The sequence below is a fragment of the Zalophus californianus genome, chromosome 8 (genome assembly GCF_009762305.2).
Source record: "Zalophus californianus isolate mZalCal1 chromosome 8, mZalCal1.pri.v2, whole genome shotgun sequence".
NCBI classification, from domain to species: domain Eukaryota; kingdom Metazoa; phylum Chordata; class Mammalia; order Carnivora; family Otariidae; genus Zalophus; species Zalophus californianus.
In genome coordinates, this window is record NC_045602.1 from 73,966,490 (window position 1) to 73,984,429 (window position 17,940).

General features: G+C 48.7%; 1 protein-coding gene across 4 annotated transcripts in view; it reads right to left on the reverse strand.

Moving 5' to 3' along the window:
* Nucleotides 1-3,526: 3,526 nt before the first annotated feature.
* PRKCE (protein kinase C epsilon) overlaps nt 3,527-17,940 on the reverse strand; it is a 474,803-nt gene continuing 460,389 nt past the window's right edge. For 3 of the 4 annotated variants that reach the window (XM_027621307.2, XM_027621310.2, XM_027621309.2), the window contains one exon: nt 3,527-6,754. In XM_027621307.2, coding sequence (XP_027477108.1) covers nt 6,608-6,754 — 147 coding nt within the window. In that variant the 3' untranslated portion in view covers nt 3,527-6,607. The remainder of the gene's footprint in view (nt 6,755-17,940) is intronic. The other variant, XM_027621308.1, reaches the window with a different exon arrangement.

Genomic DNA, 17,940 nt, shown 5'->3' on the forward strand with positions numbered 1-17,940 from the left:
AATTTCCCTCAGTGCTAAGACCTTGTCTTCACCCGTGTTCCCTTCCTGCCCCAAAGAGGGTCCTGCACAGGTGGGATGGGGTGTGTAGGTGCCCCCGGAGAGCCGAGTGGCAGGCCATCTGGAGGATGAGGGGAAACAAAGCAGAGCACGGACAGGAGAGCCAAGCAGTCCCCGGCAGACCAGGCCACGCTGCCCATGATGCAGGCTGGGCTCTGATCGGGGACAGAGTGCCTTGGGGAAGAGAAAGAAGAGCCACAACTCTAGATGCGGCGCTTTGGAACCTTTTATCTCGATGACCTTCCACAAGCGGACTTTGAGGTAGTAGGTCTTGTTATCACCATTCGATGAATGTGGAAACAGGTTGAGAAAGGCACGGCTGCCTGCCCGAGAGGAAAACCCGCAAGCCAAACCTCTCATCGCAGACGCCCTGAACCAATTTTGGTGATGCATTTCCCGGGCTTCTTTTTTGGCGATCTCAGTGGCTGCCAGAGGGCGAGGCTTAGCTGCTCCTTACGGTCCCCGCGGACCACATTCGGAGACACACGGACATTTTATTAGCCAGCACGCACAGAAGAGTCTTGTGGCCATTGAGCAAGTTCCATGTAGTCCAGCTCTGTCAATCTAGGTGTTTCCAACAGTGCCTTGAAGAAAAGGTCCACCCAGGTCAAATGCGACCCGGGCCCAGCCACAGGCGAGGCTGCTGTGGGAGCTAGGTGACTGAGCCTCCGCCAGGACAGCAGAGGGACACGGGCAGCTTACAGGGCCCACCTGTGCCATCCCCAAGAGAGACAAGAGTCATCCTGGGGTGGGTGCGTGCGCGCGCGTGCGTGTGTGTGTGTGTGTGTGGCAATTTTTTATTGATGTATAATACACACAGAGAGAAGCCCACCAGTCATAAGCTCAGTCAATGATCACAAAGTGAACATAGCTGTTGGGCAGCTCCCAGCTCAGAAAACAAAACTTACCCAGCATCCGAGAAGCCCTTTCCTGTGGCCCCTTCCAGTCACGACATCCCCTCCCCACAAAGGCAACAGCTAGCCTGCTAGATTTGTAGCAGCACAGATGATCTGTTTTGCGACTCTACACAAATGGAATCATACAGTCTGCCTTCCTTTGCGCCTGGCTTCTTAAACTCGACATTATGCTGCGAGATTCATCTATGTTGTCGCTCGTAGCTGTAAATCATTCAAGGCTCTCTCCAGTGTCCTATTCTGCAAATACTCCACAATGCATTTCTTATTTTACGGTTTTCTGTTGAGCCAAGGGTACACCTGTTTGGCTTTAGTAGACTTTCAGTAGTCTTTTTAGTAGCGAACATTTTTCAAAGTAGTCGTACCATTTTCTACTCAAACCAGAAACACCGAAAGTTCCAACTGTTCCACATCCTTAAGAAAACTTGATAATGTCTGCCTTTTTATGTACTCATTCTGGCAGGCGTGAAGTGGGATTGCACGGATTTAAATTTGCACTGTCCGGATTGCTAGGGAAGTAGAAGGCTACTTCTTTCATTGTTGTTTGTTTTTAAATGTGGAGATTTGTCTTTAAATATCTTCGACCATCTACGCTCTCAAATATCACCAACGTCACCTTTCTAACATTCTCTTTGCTAGTTAACAAGCCACCATTTTCCTTGAGAAAATATTTTCCTGGACTCCTTTATGCTAGTGACAAAACCTCCAGGTGTTGATGGGAGATAAGAGGGAGCGGAAGCACTTGCAGCAGGCTTCTGGAAAAAACAAACACTCTTTGACCAGCTGTCCATCCCTGGAGGAGATACTCCTGACTGGCACAGCTGTTCCATTCTTCAGGTATTGCTTATAACCAACGTACCCGAAGTGTAGTATCATCGTCGAGGCTAAAGCACTCTCAAGTGAGAAACAGATTTCGTAATATGGCGTCTAAGCCTTCTTGCCACTCCATCTCTGCCACCCAAGAGTTATGACAACACATGTCACGTGGCTCAGTCGTCTTATCACATGGGGCTCTTTAGGCTGCTGCTAACACAAGCGCTGGACTCGGTTCAGGTATAAGGAGATGGGGAAGGGGCAATGTGCTCATTGATTCCACGAGGAATCTATCGGACTGGCAGGTTCTCAGCTCAAGGGCCCAGCCACCCAAACAGGCTTCCCCGAAGCAGCTCTGGAACCATCTAAGCCTCGCCAGGAACCAATGTCCACGGTTTCCTGGGACAGATCGACAAGTGCCTGGCTCTCTCTCCTGGAACGTGGCCGGGGTTGAGGAGAGAGGTTCCAAACCAGGGATGCTGATCAGCAACTGACCTTTCTTAGAGCTTCCATAGGGTTTGTGGAGTATATAGATTTGGGAGGATGAGTTCCCTCATCTTCCAGACTTTGGAGCTGTCTCTTCTGGGCCACCAGGCAAGGGAGGTGCAGGCTGGTCAGATTTCATTCAGTGAAATGCTTGGAGAGGTCTTCTTACCTTCCTAGAATAGCTCCTTTTATTTCTTCTGACTTTTATTTAAATTAATAAGACAGACAAGCTGACAAGATGTTTGGGTTTCCTTGGTCACTTACCTAGACAACTTGCCTGAACCAGGGAGGAGACTATGTGATATATACAGCTTTCCTGTTGGGGGTGGGGGGGGCGGGTCTGGAGGTCCAAGCTACATCTCCAGGCAGGCAGGAGACATTACTGAGGGGACACTGAGAGTACATTCAGGATGACCTACCATAGTCATTGGCGGGCTTATGAGGAAGCGGTTTTGAGGGCTGAAAGGGTGACAGGTTGACCATCCCATCACCTGAGGATGACAAATAATAAACCTGCAATCATTTCCACAACTCTTAAGGAAGACAGAGTTTTGGTTAACTGAAATTTCTGGGGTACTCAAGAGTGTACTTTTGAGTTTCAAATATTCTTGAGAAATCTGTGTTGGAGAAAGAAGAGGAGGAGCCTTGCAGAACCAGCAGTGTGACATGAGAAAGGAGTCCCAGAACGAAGGAGGAACCGGGAAGCCCAGGAGTCACCATGATGGCCACGAACATTGGCTGAGCCGTGGAGGCGGGCACAACCTAACGCTCTGAGCACCAGTGGTCAGTCGTGCTCCAGGTCCAGCCTGCAAGAGGCTCCCAGTCTAGGAGGAGTTTCCTGGACTCCAGAGACCCGAAGTTCTGAAAGGCCAATCAGAACCTGAGTCCTGACGAGGCTTGAATGGGCATTGGCTTCAAGGAGATTCAGCGTTTGCTTCTCTAGAAAGACAAAAACGCGGGTGCTGCCTGCTTAGCTTGCCCATCTTCCAACACTCCCAGGCAGATGGGGCGGTTTCGCTCCATGCCCAGACCGCCCAGAGCCACATCTGATCTACTCAGGCCCCCTCCATCCCTGTGGTGGTATTCCCAGAAGCTTAGAGGCAAGGCTGGGGTGAGTCAATATGGCCATATGCATCCTTCTTGCATCTTCAAAGGACAAGGGGAAGGCTGAAACCATGTCTAGGTTTTGGAATTTGGAATCTCTAACGACCCTGACCCTCACAAAGGAGATAAAAATGCTCAGTGGAGCCCAGAAATAAGATTTAACGCCATTGTATTTATTAGGTTCTGAAACAATACACATTCACATCCTTTTGAATACAGTACATTTGGCACAATAATGTTTACAATGAAATAACACTAATGAATGGCAAGAGATTAAAATTACATCCAGAAAGGAAAAAAAAAATGTACAAATAAAGCATCACAATACAAAAAAAACCCCTAAAATTGAATACATTTTATATTTAGCCAGAATTATTTTGCACATAATTTAAAAAGAGGTAATTTTTTAGCTTTTTCTTTTTTTTAAAGCAAGAATGCATTTTTTTTCACCTTTGGAGGAAAAAAATGATGTTTCCACTTCACGAAGTCCATAATGAGAGAACACAGGAGAATAGCTATCCTTCATGTATTTTTTTGGCTTTTTTTTTTTTTTGCACTCAAGAGCTGGATAGATTAGAAAGAAATGTAACCGTGTGTCCGCTTCCTAACCCTTGTGAAAACTGAAAGGAGACAAAGAATGTTCAAGGAACACACAAGCTTTTTTTCTATAGACGACGTGGGATTTGAACCTGCCCGTGTGAGAACTTGGTCAGCTCCAGCCCCAAGCAGGGGGCGTCCCAGCCAGCCCAGCTCTGGTGCTGAAAGGGGGCATCTCTGGGCCAGACACCCCACGAATGACTGCCTGGAGCTGCCGGGTGGAATGTATTGTTTGACCTTCCAGCAAAAATGCCAGTTGTCCTGTGGGAAGGGCCCAAGCCCTTCTGAGAAGGGAACACCACCGAGGCCTTGGTGCAGGCCATTTGGCATTGCAGGTAGAGCTTGCTTGGTCGTTCCAAGTTCATCGTGGTGATGGAAGCAGAGGAAAAACAGAGCAGTAGTGATGCATGAGTATATGATGGGCGGTCTTGTCATGTCTTCTTTTTAAAAAATGAGATGATGCCACCATGAAGATGCTTCTGTGCTTGTACTCAACTCCAGAAGAGTCTCTCCCCAGTATGTCAAGTTACCGAAGATAAATTAAGTTAATCTACTGTTCTTCATCACTTCACTGGTATGCCAAACACACAAATTGATATAGTATAATATTTGAAATTATCGTAAGAACAGATAATAATTACACCTGAGTTTTTAAAAAAAATAAAAACAAGAGAGAACTGAAGGTCGTCGTTAGTAACAAAGGCTGTGACCGGCCAGCTGCAAATATGGACACCAACTTCCTAGGGGCTCGAGCTAGTCACTGTCCCAGCTTTGAAACCACCATCAAAAACATCCCTTTCCCTTCCCCATCTCTATCAGGGCATAATAGAGCACAGGAGAACTATTTGTGAGACTTAATATAGCTTAATACATGTTTACATCTTTTGAAATAAACCAAAATGAAATAAACAATACAAAGGACTCCTCCCCGCCCTCAAGAAAGAAAGAAACACACCTTATCTCTCGGTAACTTGAACCAATATGCTTACAGAGTATTGCACCTGGACATTATTATAATTATTCTTTCATAGACTAAAGTTTTATAATATGCCTGAACATGCAGCAGTTGATACCTCTAAATTCAATGAATTAATTCCACAGGCTTGCAGCAAACACTATATACAAAAATCTCAAATGTACAAAAGGCAAAAAGCTTCATTAGTGCCACTCTGCCACTCACAAGTATATATATTTAGGGGCGGCTGGGAAATCCACGTGCAACAGCTGGAATGGATTCCATTCCCTGCTAAATCAGTTCGGTAAAATAGATAATCAAATGACCTCCAGGAAACATATACACACAGCCACAGAGAACTCTTGGAAATCGAAGAAAGTAACACTGTTAGCAATATCTACAGGAGGTAACATCACATCCATGAGATCGTGTCCGCATGAGTTGCCCTGGCATGGCACACAGTAGCACAACTCCAAGTACATCCGGCCACGTTGTCAGTTTTCACACAAGTCGCTCGTCCGTCTCTGGATACCCTCCACATAACCCCCATTTAGCCTCACTCTGCTTGTCTCAAGAGCGGAGATTTCATATTTCACTTCACACGTGTAACGTCTAAAGACCACGACACAGTAGTACTACCATTTTCGCAGAAGTGTGCAAAAGGAACACGCCGTTGCAGGAAATAAATAGAGTGTGTGCTGGGAACTTAGAATGAAACCGGAAAGAGAATTTGGGAGTGAGCTTGACTAGAACCTCAGGGTCTGGGCCATTGCCACGGTGGCCTCTGTGTTCAGCCAGAACTTGAAGAATGAGGAGCGCTCCTTGTTTCCTTCTCCCTCGATCCATCCAGCCCCCATGCGCCACGAAAGCGTGAAGAGCATCAACCTTGGACGGTTGGGTTCTCATTGTATATTAGCCCTTTAATAGCTACCTGCATTAATATTGGAATTTATATCTTTTGGCCAATCAGAAAGCCAACTTGCCAATATATTTTTCACATGTCAATAGAGTTCAAAAATCAAATTTCTTTTTCTACAAAGAGGGATTTCTTCCACGAGATACATGCTCTCACAATGTTGGCATGCCCCAAAGCTAACACCAAAGCAAGGCGAATGAGCCATTCCAGAGCAAACTGACACAGGGAGCCCACCCGTGCATCTCGCCGGCTGTCTCCTTCACAGCATGCCCTGAGGGCACCCACCCCCAGGCTGGAGAAGCACCCGTCTCTCCTGGACAGAAGGGCAGAGGATGGCAGGCGGGGGTGGGGGGGCAGGGGGGGGATGAGAGGTGACAGTTGTCGGGACCCTCTGTCCGACAGCAGAGCCGGGGGTTTCTTGTTTGCTCTTCTTGTTGCTCTTCGAAGGAAAAGAACCGAAGTTGCATCACTGCCCGGAGCCCCCCGAGGAGGGGAGACAGGCTTGCCGACAGACCGAACAATGCCCGCCGACCCCATGCGATTCGAAATGACTGCTGAGACAAGGACCAAGAGTGCCATCTGGTCCCCAGGTAGAAGAGGGAGGAGCCGGCCCGGGATAAGGGAACGCAATAAATAGAGGGTAGACGAGGGACTGGGGCTTTGGAGAACAGGAGAAGCAGTTCAAGGCCTTCGGAGCCTCCAGAAATCGGACTCTTCTCGGCACCCCTTCCTGCAGCATCACCAAACTCCACCTGGAGCAGCTTCTCAGGGCATCAGGTCTTCACCAAAGTAGGAGAAGCCTTTGAATTCCTCCTGGTTGATCTGCTTCACAATTGCTTCGTCCACGAGCGTGAGTACTGGCTCTTCCCGGGTAAAGTCTTGGTCAAAGTTATTGACGTCTCTTTTGGTTTTCTGTGAGAAGAAAAGAGAAAGCACTGACTCCAGGCTGACCTTCCTCCCCGGGGCCCCCCATGGGGACTGGGCATCACACTGACCAGCCTCTCACCAAAACAGGCTGCTGGCTACTGAGAGCGGACCCAGGGCTGCTCCGATGGTGTCACGATGGATGGCCCCAGGACCAGGAGGTGGCAGAGGACTTGGAGAGGAAGAATGAGTCCAGGTGAGAGGGGATGATGGAAAAGCAGGGAAGTGGGATTCCCCCAGGCTGTCGTGGGGGGTGGGGGGTGTGTGTCTGGGAGAGTGGGAGGCAGACTTCTCATCTCACACTGCCCCTCCTAGTCTAACCCTCTGTCTCCACTGAGCACCCCAACCCTGTGACCCAGGGGACACACTCAAATCTCCTTCCCCCATCGAGACCTCCATCCCTGTGACCCAGGGGACACACTCCAATCTCCTTCCCACAGAGTCCCCAGCGGTCTTTCTTCTCTAGAGGTAGACCTGCCTAACCTTGCCAAGTCTGCTCCATAGCACATCCTCTAAGTAGGAGGATGAGTGGGGGCCGAGGGGACCATCTCCTGGGAAGCCTGCCTCCATCCCTACCTGCACCCACTCAGAACCCTATTTTGCGCTCCTACATCATTTCTATGATTATTTGCAATGAGTTTTGTGTGTTTGTCTTGACCGAGAGCTCCTTAAAGGCAGGGGCCTTGTCTTCTTCAGCCTTGGGTTCCCTACAGGAAGCATCTACTGAGTGAATGAACATGGGAAAAAACCCACCAATGACTCCCCAGCTCAGAAGGACCCATACCTGGTTGGGAGGCTCACGTTCCCAAAGTAGGGCTTATGGTCTATGGGGGGGGGGGCGCGTGGTTGTGGAGGGCAGCAATCAAACCAGGATTTCCTGGTTTGGGGAGAAAATCTGGAAGTGTAAATCATACTCGCTGCCTTTTGGGACTTCTGGTTAATTTGGGAGCCAGTATTCCCTTCTCAAACACACACTGCAAGAGTTGGAACAACCTCCATGGAGAAGTCGGGACTTGGCTGGGGCTGGAAGAATGAGTTACAGTCATGTTGGTAGAGACGGAAGATGTCGCCTTGGCGGGGAGAGAGATGGGGCAAAGGTGGGGGTGGGGTAGGAACACGGAAGATGGAGAACAGGATGATGGGTTCACCGAGCCGCCTGGGGTAGAGTCCAGCCTGGGGATGGAGGGAGGGAGGGCGAGTCCAACCGCCGGGGCCTTCAGCACCAGCCCCCCTCCCCTATGGTATACGGCATAATGCCCAGAGGCTTGAAGGAGCTCCTGCTCTACTCCTCCAGGTGCTGATTAACTGGTGTTCCCCAGGATTAGTGACCCGGATGGTGGGACAGATCTTGTGGAAAGATTCACATTATTATTTGTAGGAAGAATAATATTAATATATGCTTTGTTCTGTGGAAATGAAGTGACCTGAAAGACGTTAATAAGTAGTCTGAAAAAAGTGGTTTTGAGACAAAGCTATTTTTGCACCCGGCTCTTGGAGGTTTGCCATGTACACTGGCTGATTAAAGGCTCTGAGACGTCCTAGAGTCAAGAAACTGGGTTCACTGTGTTTAGGACAGCCTTCCTCAAATTTGACGTGAAACTTTTTTTTTTTTTTTTCCTGAATAGCTTCTCAACACCTCCCTTAGGAGCAGAGTTCTGCAGGACACGGTTTGGGAAGGGCGGCTTTATAGTTTACGGAGCACCTTCCCTTTCGTTTCCTTATTTGGTCCTTGGAACAGGCAGGTATCGTAAGCCTGATTTTACACACGAAGAAAGTGGGGCTCACAGAGATCTGCTGACTCAAGCAGGGTCACCTGACTAATTAAGAGCAGAGTCAAATCTGGGTCTCTGCATGATGCCACGTGCGTGGAGCGTCTGGAGAGCTGGACAGAAATGGAAAGACAAGGGCAAGGGTTGAAGCCCACCAGGAGACATTTAGGCCAGGCTGCTGGGCTATCACGGAGCCAGAAGGGCTGGCCAGTGGGCAAGCACGGCAGGAGAGGCTGTGGGTCGGGGCAAGAATGGGTGACCTGCGCTGGGTGGGCTTGGCGGGAGAGCGTGTCTGCAGATCACCCCAGGCTGAGATCAGAATCAGGCGGACGGCACGGAGCAGGGATAAGTGAAGCTTTCAGTACCCATCAGGCCTGCTTGGTGGCTTTTCTCTGGGCTTGAGCTGCATGGTTCAGTATGTCCCAGAGACCTTGGAGGGGAGACAGAAGGGAGGCACAGAAAACCCAACGGATGGAAACAGGACCTGCAACTGAGGGACGTGCGTGTTGCCCTTGAGATGGGGAAGCCAAGACGTGGCTCAGTCACCTCTACCAGGAAGGACTGGCTCCTGGGCAGGAGGATGATGTGGTCTCCACCTCTGCGGTGTATACCACAAGAGGGAAGGAAAGGGGGGCCCTGCGTGGACAGGACTTCCAAGAGGAGTACCAAGCTCATCTCCATAGTGACATGGGAGGGTCGGTGCCAGGGGAAAGGGTGTGATGACGCGCCTCCTCTGAACATCTCTGTCCAAGGAAGGATGGATTCACTTGGACTGAGGAAGGGGTTGCCGAGTGTGGGCCTGCTGCGCGTGGTAAAATGAGTCTAGGAGGAGGAACAGGGTGGGGAGGAGTGACTTGGGAAGCACAGAGCATCATCCCAGAAGGTGACCAAGAGATGTCCTCAAGGGGGGGCAGAGGGGTTGGAGAGCAGCAGAAGGGGTCGTAGAAGAAGAGGTGTGTGAAGAGGGGTGAAGAAGAGAGGCAAGGAAGAGGGCGCGAGGAAAACTCATTTTGTAACATGGCCAAGGGTGGGCCGTGCCTGGGTCTCCAGTACCTATGGAAGCGGGGACCCCTCCTTCCCGGCTCCCTCTCACCGGTCACGCACGAGGGGGAGCATGTGTATAGAGAAGCTTGGGAAATCTGGAACTGCTCTGGCATTGGCTCTCCCTGTGTACCTACAGCTTGTGCTTCACCATTCAGTTCTGAGTGGCCATTAGTCATGGAAACTGGTTTTGGTTCCCAAGCTCAGCTGAGTGTGGTGGTGGAGCTAGATTCCACAGGATGTCTGAGCATCATCACCCTCTGACTGAGTACCAGGGATCCAGGGTCAGTCAGCATAGCCAGGGATGTCCTTCCCAGAGGACCTCTAGCTCCATTTCACACTAGTTTGTGGAGCCATCTAGCCCAGCTCTGGGCTTTCCAGGGGTCACAGAATCCTCGGTAGCATGTGAGTGACTGCGCCATTCTTCAAGAGCTCTCGAGAAAAATATACTTGCCTCACCCACCCCCTTATGCAACCTGGCCCAGGCCCTTCCAAGTCCTTGGAAGCATTTTAGGTGCATGTCCGTTACTCAACTCCGATTCAAAAAGCCAACATCCCCACTATGTGCAATGCCTATTAACCTTAGACACTTGAGAAGTTTTCCAAAGCAGGTATCTCTGGGAAACACCATCCCCTATGAATGGCATGGAGACAGCATGCATAGCATCCTCCAATTGGAAGAGGGATTGGGGATTATATCCTTTACTTACTGATTTTATTCTTTGAAAAGCTGCTGCCTTCCTCTCAGCAAGCAAAAGACTCAACTCCAAGGTTCAGACGGGCAAACCCTCAGAGACACTCCCTGTTTACCTAGATCCTTGGTCATCCCGTATGCCTCTCCTAAAATCTAAATGTCAGACTCTTAGCCCACACTGTGGAGCCTAAGAGGTGACCCTGGGACCTCTTCGGACCTTATCTCCTCCATGAAGCCCTTCTCACATCCTTGTCCCTACTCCAACATGGAGTAGGAGAGTGAGCACCCGCTGATTTCTTGTCCTGGGACTGGCCCTTCCTGATTATATGATTCTGTGTGAAGTCACTCTTTGAGACTTAGTCTTTCATCTGTAAAATGGATGTAGTAACAGGAACTCCATAGGTTGCCTTGAGGACTCAGTGAGATGTCAGAAGTTAGGTGCCTAGTGTAGACCCCAAAATATAATGGGCACCCAATAAATGCATCCTCCAAATCTTAGCAACTGTGGGCCATGGGCACATCATGTGCAGCTTAGCTGTTACCCAACACAGTCTGTGTGATCTGCCCACTGACGCCAATGCTTCTTGAAGGGACTGAGCCTTACATTTCTGTCTGCCTCCAAATGCTGAACCAGTGCAGAGCCAGGGTCTGCCTGAACATCTCAGGGCTTTTTCCAGAGACTGAGATTCTTCCAATGGCACCAGACAGCTCTTGGGAAAAGCCCCCGGGTCTCATAGTCCTCTACTTCTAAGACCCTTCAGGGTTTCATCCCCACCTGGTTGCCTACTTCTTCTGGGCCCTGCTGCACCATGAGGTTCTCTGGACTCACTGGCTTCCCTAGACTCCAAGTCTTTGCACAGCTAATCCTCGGCCTGGAACCCCCTCTCCCATTCCCACCTTCTGCCCCCACGTCCTCATCACCCAGCTGAGCTTCTCACCTTGCCCATCCTGACTCAGACGCCCCCCCTTCAAGCAGCCTTCCTGCCCTTCCTGGCCTCTTATGGGGGCCCCATCATCTCTCCTAACTCATCACTGCACGGATCGCATGGATCGTCCTCCTTTCGACTCATCTGTGAGCTTTGGGGACAAGGACTGGGCTGAACTCCTATTCTGTCCCCAGCCTACCGCCTGGCCCAGCAAACAGTGAGTGCTCAACAAGTATCTGCTGAAAAAGGGGTGATTGTACTTCTGTTGCTGCTACTATACCCACAGCCAGTAAAGTGCTCTGGATTCAGGACCCCTGGCAGCTCTGCACCAGAGGGGCTTTTCATTTGGGGGAGCGCAGGCAAAGGGGCAAGATGGCCGACGCCTGACTCAGGAGGGGCCTAGAGCGGGGCAGCCCAGAGAAACAGGTAGTTTTGGGCCTAGTTCGTGGGGTTTCCTCTCTGAGCAGTGGTCAGCTCGGGGCCCTGGGGTTCCCTGATGGCTGGAATGAGACAAACACAAACAGGTTCAACCAGGGTTTGGGACCATTCCATCAGGACGGATGGGCTAAGGGGAGTTGATGTCACTACCCTGTGGCTGCTATTAGAAGAAAAGGACACTCCCCTCCCTGCTAGCACCCCTTCGGAGACAAGGGCTGGGAGTTGAGAGGCCGGGGCCAGCCGTCAGGGAAGGGCACATCTCTGGTATCTGCAGTGAGGCGAGTGAGGCAGCCTATGGAAACAGTTACAGGGTGCTCCAGATCCTTCTGAGAAACTGCATCTGAGAAGCAGAGCTGCTGGGCCTGCCTTCTAACTCACCAGAGGCGGCTGAGGGCTTGGGGATCGGCCTGCTGTGCTAGTGCTTGGACATTGGCATGGACCTGGGCCGGCGGCCTGATGGCTCGCTTCCTGTCTGGCTGGTGCAATTCTTTCACTTACTGTACAGAAGTCATAAACACGAGCTTTTGGAGGAGCCAGCGATTTTGGCTTCTGTCTTCATCTGATTACAAGGAGATCAACAGATGACTTTGTTCTCAAGCACAGAGAAAGCTCCCTAATCTCACAGGCTGGGGCGTGGGGCTGGCTTTCATGTGGCCACTTGGCTGGTCCCTGCCCAGCTCTTTACCTCTGCCTGGCATGACAAGAGCACAGGTAGAGGTCACTGTGATCCCTGAGCACGACCAAAGGGGGGCAGTGGGGGAGGGGCAGGCTAGCTCCACACGGTCTCCAAAGCCAGCTTTTTTTGTCCAGGTCCCATGTCAGGTTCCAACTCCCTCTGACAGCAGCCTCACCCAATCTCAGCCCCTCTCAGCTCCCACGGCACTTCCTGGGTCACGCACGTGGCCCCTTCTAATATGTCCTGTGTGTCACAGTCTCCTCTCAGGTCGCGGAAGGTACCGACTGCCCAACGGCAGAACGTAACATCCATGGGCTTGAACGAATTTCATTCACCGTACCAGTCAAACCCCAAATTCCTCCTAGCTTTGAAATGTCAATAGTCTTATCTAAGCTCCACTTTGCTCTTTTAAATACTTAAAAAGGAAAAGCAAGAATTTAAATAATTAGAATGCTTGCTCACTATCAATGAACCAAATCTTTGCATACACACATGTATTCATTATACCATACATTCTAAATAACAGAGTACACGTGTCTATGTTTTATATACACATGCCTACATGTGAAGTTAAATGAAATAAAGAATGTGTAACTGCATAGTGTCTTGCCTGGCAAAAATGAAGGTTGGAACAGAATTTCAAGTTAACGATCATTTACCCAGAAATTTCTCCAAACATAATCCTCCAACCTTTTCTCTCCCTTTTAAATTTGTTAATTGAGTACAAGTCACACTTTCGGATATTCTTTATAGAAATCAGGGCAAGATGTACAGAGCTCATCTGGCACTGGCCTGCCCATGGACCTTTTCTAGCACCTACCCTGCTCTGAGCCGTCAGTGGTTCCCTACCTTTTTAGAATCCACCTCCTCCTTAGCATGTAGCGGCCACAGCGGACCTCTCAATTCCTGACTCTGGTCTGAGCAATGCCAAGTGCTGTGGTATGACCTTCCACTTGGTGGGAACCCTCAAGTTAAACTGATGTCTAAGATAGTATCGATGTATTATCATTTCTCAAGTAGTTGTGATGAATCATTGGTGCTCTTAGTGTTCTTGATCCAACGTAACCCTATTATGGTTGAACGGTGTCTCCCCAAAAAGACATGTTGAATTCCTGACCTCTAGTACCCCAGAATGGGACGTTATTTGGACATAAGGTCTGTGCAGATGTCATCAAACTGAGATGAGGTCATGAGGGCGGGCCCCGGCCCAATGTGATTGGTGTCCTTATACGAAGGGCAAGTTTGACCACAGAGACGACTTGCACAGAGGCCCCAGTGCTGAGACACAGGGGGAATGCCACCCCAAAAATGGAGATGCTGCCACAAGCCAAGGAACGTCTGGAGCCACCAGAAGCTGATGGGGTAAGGAAGGACTCCCCCCGCCCAAAATCCCCTTGGTTATGGAGGGAGCATGGCCCTGCTGACAGCTTGATTAAAGACTTCTCATATCCAGGACTATGAGACAATAGGTTTCTGTTCTAAGGCACCCAGGTGGTACTTTGTCAAGGCAGGCCTTGGAAACGAATACAAATGTCAACCTTCTGAAGTTGATTTTTTGAATCCGAATGTAATCCTTTACACTTAACTTTGATTTCTTCTTATTTTGGTACTTATTTCTGGCTTGTCGAGAAATCTCCATAAATAACGATTCTGTAATTTACTTCTCTGATCTCAGTCTGTGGCCAAGAAAGGAGGGATGATAAATATACCTCACTTGCGGAGGGTTCTAGGAGAGCATGTAAGTCAAGCTCATGTAAACTCTGAAGTACTATGGGAATATAACATTAATTCTATCATCCATCTTCTCTGCTCTATCCTTTGGCTCTGTGTCATCCTAAAACATGACTGGCATGCCCCCCATTACTCCATTAACACACGTATGAAAATGCTGTGTGAGGCAGGCTCAGGCTCTGAGCCCTCTGACCTGCCCCTACAGAGCCCTCTTGCAAAGCTGACAGGTCCGCCAGCACACTGGGGGGGAGGGGGGGCATTGTTGTTAAATCCACTGTGAACTGACCAGCCATGGTCCCTTTTTCCGTCTTGTTCAAGAGGATGATATCGGAGACTTCCAATTGCTTTGCTGGAACAAGGACACATAATGCCTGCCTCATTTCTCTGGTCTACTGGTCTAGAAATGAAGTTAATTGGCTCCAAGTGATTACCATTTGCCCCTCAAGTGTCCACAAGCTATTTTCTTAGAGAAACTTCTAGATCTCGCTCTTATAGCATCTAACTCAAGTATCCCCAATCCACATTTTTTGTATTTTTGCATACAGGGATACTATTTGCCCATCTCCATCAATTGGTATCGCTGCTCTATTCCATCAAATCCAATTTACCAAGTAGTGGGCATAGCGGATTCTTCAGTGACCTGGCATGTAATTCACTTGGGCCTAGAGCGAGGGGCTGCACGCTGGATCGCCAGGAGCTTTGCAGAACAGTGAGGCCGGCCCCACCTCAGAGACTCAATGTCATTGTTCGGGGATCTGGCCCAGGCACACCTTAGCTCCCCTGGGGATCTCTATGAAATGTGATTCATTAATTCACCTCCCTTGGATTTCAGTTCACTCTTAGTGGTTTTTGCCCTAATCTTTGTATTTCCAAGAGATTTCCCTTTGGGGAAGAGTTAGAGACAAAATAACAGGCTTGCTTTTTGTCACTGGTTAACACAGTAGTTCTCCATCCCGCCTACGCATCAAAAACAAAACTTGTGCACTGCTGGTGGGAATGCACACGGGTGCAGCCACTGTGGAGAACCACTGTGGAGGCTCCTCAAGAAGAGAACTAACCTACGATCCGGCGATCGTACTACTAGGCTTTTACTCAAAGAATACAAACACACTAATTCAAAGGGATACATGCACCCTGATGTTTACAGCAGCATTATCTACAATATCCAAGGTATGGAAGCAGCCCAAGTATCCATCGACTGAGGAATGGATAAAGAAGGGGTGGTGTATATACATGATGGAATATTACCCAGACATAAAAAAAAAAAAAAAAATGCCACCTTGCCATTTGCAACAATGTGGATGGAGCTACAGAGTATAATGCTAAGCAAAATAAGTCGGTCAGAGAAAGACAACAACCACATAATTTCACTCATATGTGGAATTTCAGAACCAAAACAAACAAAGGGCAAATAGAGAGAGAGAGAGAGAGAGAGAGAGAGAGAGAGAGAGAGAGAGAGACAAACCAAGAAACAGACTCTTAACGATAGAGAACAAACCGATGGTGACCAGAGGGGAAGTGGGTGGGGGGATGGGGGAAATAGGTGGTGGGGATGAAGGAGGGCACATGCCATGATGAGCCCCGGGTGATTAAAATACCTAAAAAGCAAAAATAAAAACAACCCAAAGTGCAACCACATGGACACTTGGACCTCGCCCCATACCTTATGAATTGGACCCTCCGGGGGTGAGGCTCGGACCTCTGTATTTTTTTAAAGCTTCGTAAGTGATTCCGACAGGCAGCCTGGTTGAGTCCCCCTGTGTAAAGGAGCAGCGGATCCCCTTCTTCCTTCTTTTCCTTAGCAGTTTCAAAAGGCCTTTTTGTGGTTTAAAAGCCTATTTAGGGGCCTGTGGTTGGGTTGTTCTGGATTTGGCTTCCTCTCAAGTTCACGCTACATATTGGCCTTCCTTCTCAATTTCGTGCCCTCCTTTCCTTATTCGATATTAGCCTTTACACATTGGGACGTCCAAGAGCTCACGGGGCACCACACTGGTTTCTCCAGGTGCCATCTCTGAGGGGCAGCATAGCTCAGTGGGTTAGCGCAAGGGCTCTGCAGCCAGTCTGCATTCCACGCCTTCTTCTGTCCAGCTTTGCAGCCTTGGGCAAATCATGCAGTCCCTCTGTGCCTTAGTTTCATCATCTGTGAAATGGGGATGCTAGTCGCCCTCCCCATATATTTGTTATAAGGACCACTTGAAATAATACATTTAAGTGGTGAGAATAGTACATGACATAAAGCACAAGTAAATTATTAGCATTCCTTCCTCAACAAGATTTATCACAAGTGTATGTTTAGAACAAACAGCATTGTCTTTGGGATGGTCCTTGAAAGAGAGTTCCACTTGATCTCAGTTCACAGAATAGTCACTGTTTCCCCGGGGCACCCTGGGTGTTTTCTTGTCCCACGCGCATGAAGTCTAGAACCAACAGTCTGCTCGTAAAAGCTAAGAGCCAAATGTGTGACACGACACCCACCAAAGAACATTCCTGATACTGGGGCTTGGTTTTTTTTTTTTTTTGCCTTCCTGCCCCTGTTTTTCTTTCCTATTTTCATGGATATTATATTTAGAGCATGTACTTTATATATTCTGATGGGCCATCTTTAAACTTTCCAGAATAAAGCAAGATAAAAAAAAACAAAAACAAAAAGAAGATACATTTTACGTTTAGTACTGCTGGTTGTGACGTCATAGCTCCTCTGTAATGAGCACGGTGTGCGTGCTTGCGCGCAGGGGGAGCCTGGGGAGCTGCGAAAGAATGGGGCGCAGCGGGCATCACACGCCTCACCTGTGATGCTGCCTTCAGGAACAAGACCCAGGGTTTCCAGGTCTTCTGAATGCCCAAGAAATGCTCCAGATGCATTTTCACGTTAGATCTAATTTTTTAAATGTTGCCAACTAATTCAATTAAAAAAAAAAAAATGGTAGCCTGGCTGGAAGGGTCACACAATCTCCAGTTTGTGACTTCTACTCTAGTAAAGTTACTTCCATCTTTTAGGGGAAGAGAAAATCAAGACTCATTTGCTTTTTAAGCACAAATGATTCACTTCATGGCATTTAAAAACGGGGAGTCACTTGGTTCCTGGCCATTCACTGGTCCAAAGGAGAGGGTTATGGGAGCATGGTGGTCTCTGTTGCCGGCGTGCAGAGCTCAGGAGCCACCCAAGCCTCAGGTGGTGGCCTCAAATGTCTCCTCCCCAAAATCTGGTCAACTGCCTTTTGTCTAAACCACTTCTGAGGGAAAGCTGCTTTACTCCTGAGGCGGTCTGTACAAATACATTTTTTAAAAAGGACCAACTCCCTCAGAGTACTGGGCATTCCGAATGAAGCACCACAACTGAGTTCTGTCAAATCAGCTGTTGGATGAAATTCAACGATTTCCACTCTCTCCTTGTCCCCCCGTTATTGTTTGCTAGACTATAAAAAATACACATTTTTACAAATTCCATTTGAAGGGTTACTTTGGAAACACTTATTAGCTAATACCAACCTCCTCCCTCACACCCAGCAAATACTTCAGTGCTCCAAGGAGTTCGGCCAGCTACAATGTGTTTATGAATTAGTGGTCTATAAGGGGCCTACAGATCTGGCCCTCTGGAGGTCCATTACAGGGAAGGGCGGGTATCCCCACTATAAAGAAGTTGTTACCAAGCTTTGTACACTTGCTACAATGCTTTCTAAACAAAACTTCACAGCAACTATCTGAAAGTTGGGTTCAGCTGGAAGGCAGTGCCAACAAGAAACCCACAGAACTTTGAAAGGAGAACCCAAGACACAACTCCCTGGCGTCCTCTGCTTAACACGGTCAAGTGGGGGAACTTGTCACGGTGGTTTTCAAAGTTGCTCTACCTTTAAATTTTACAACTCAATTATTATTTTTTTAAATTAAAATTCAATTAA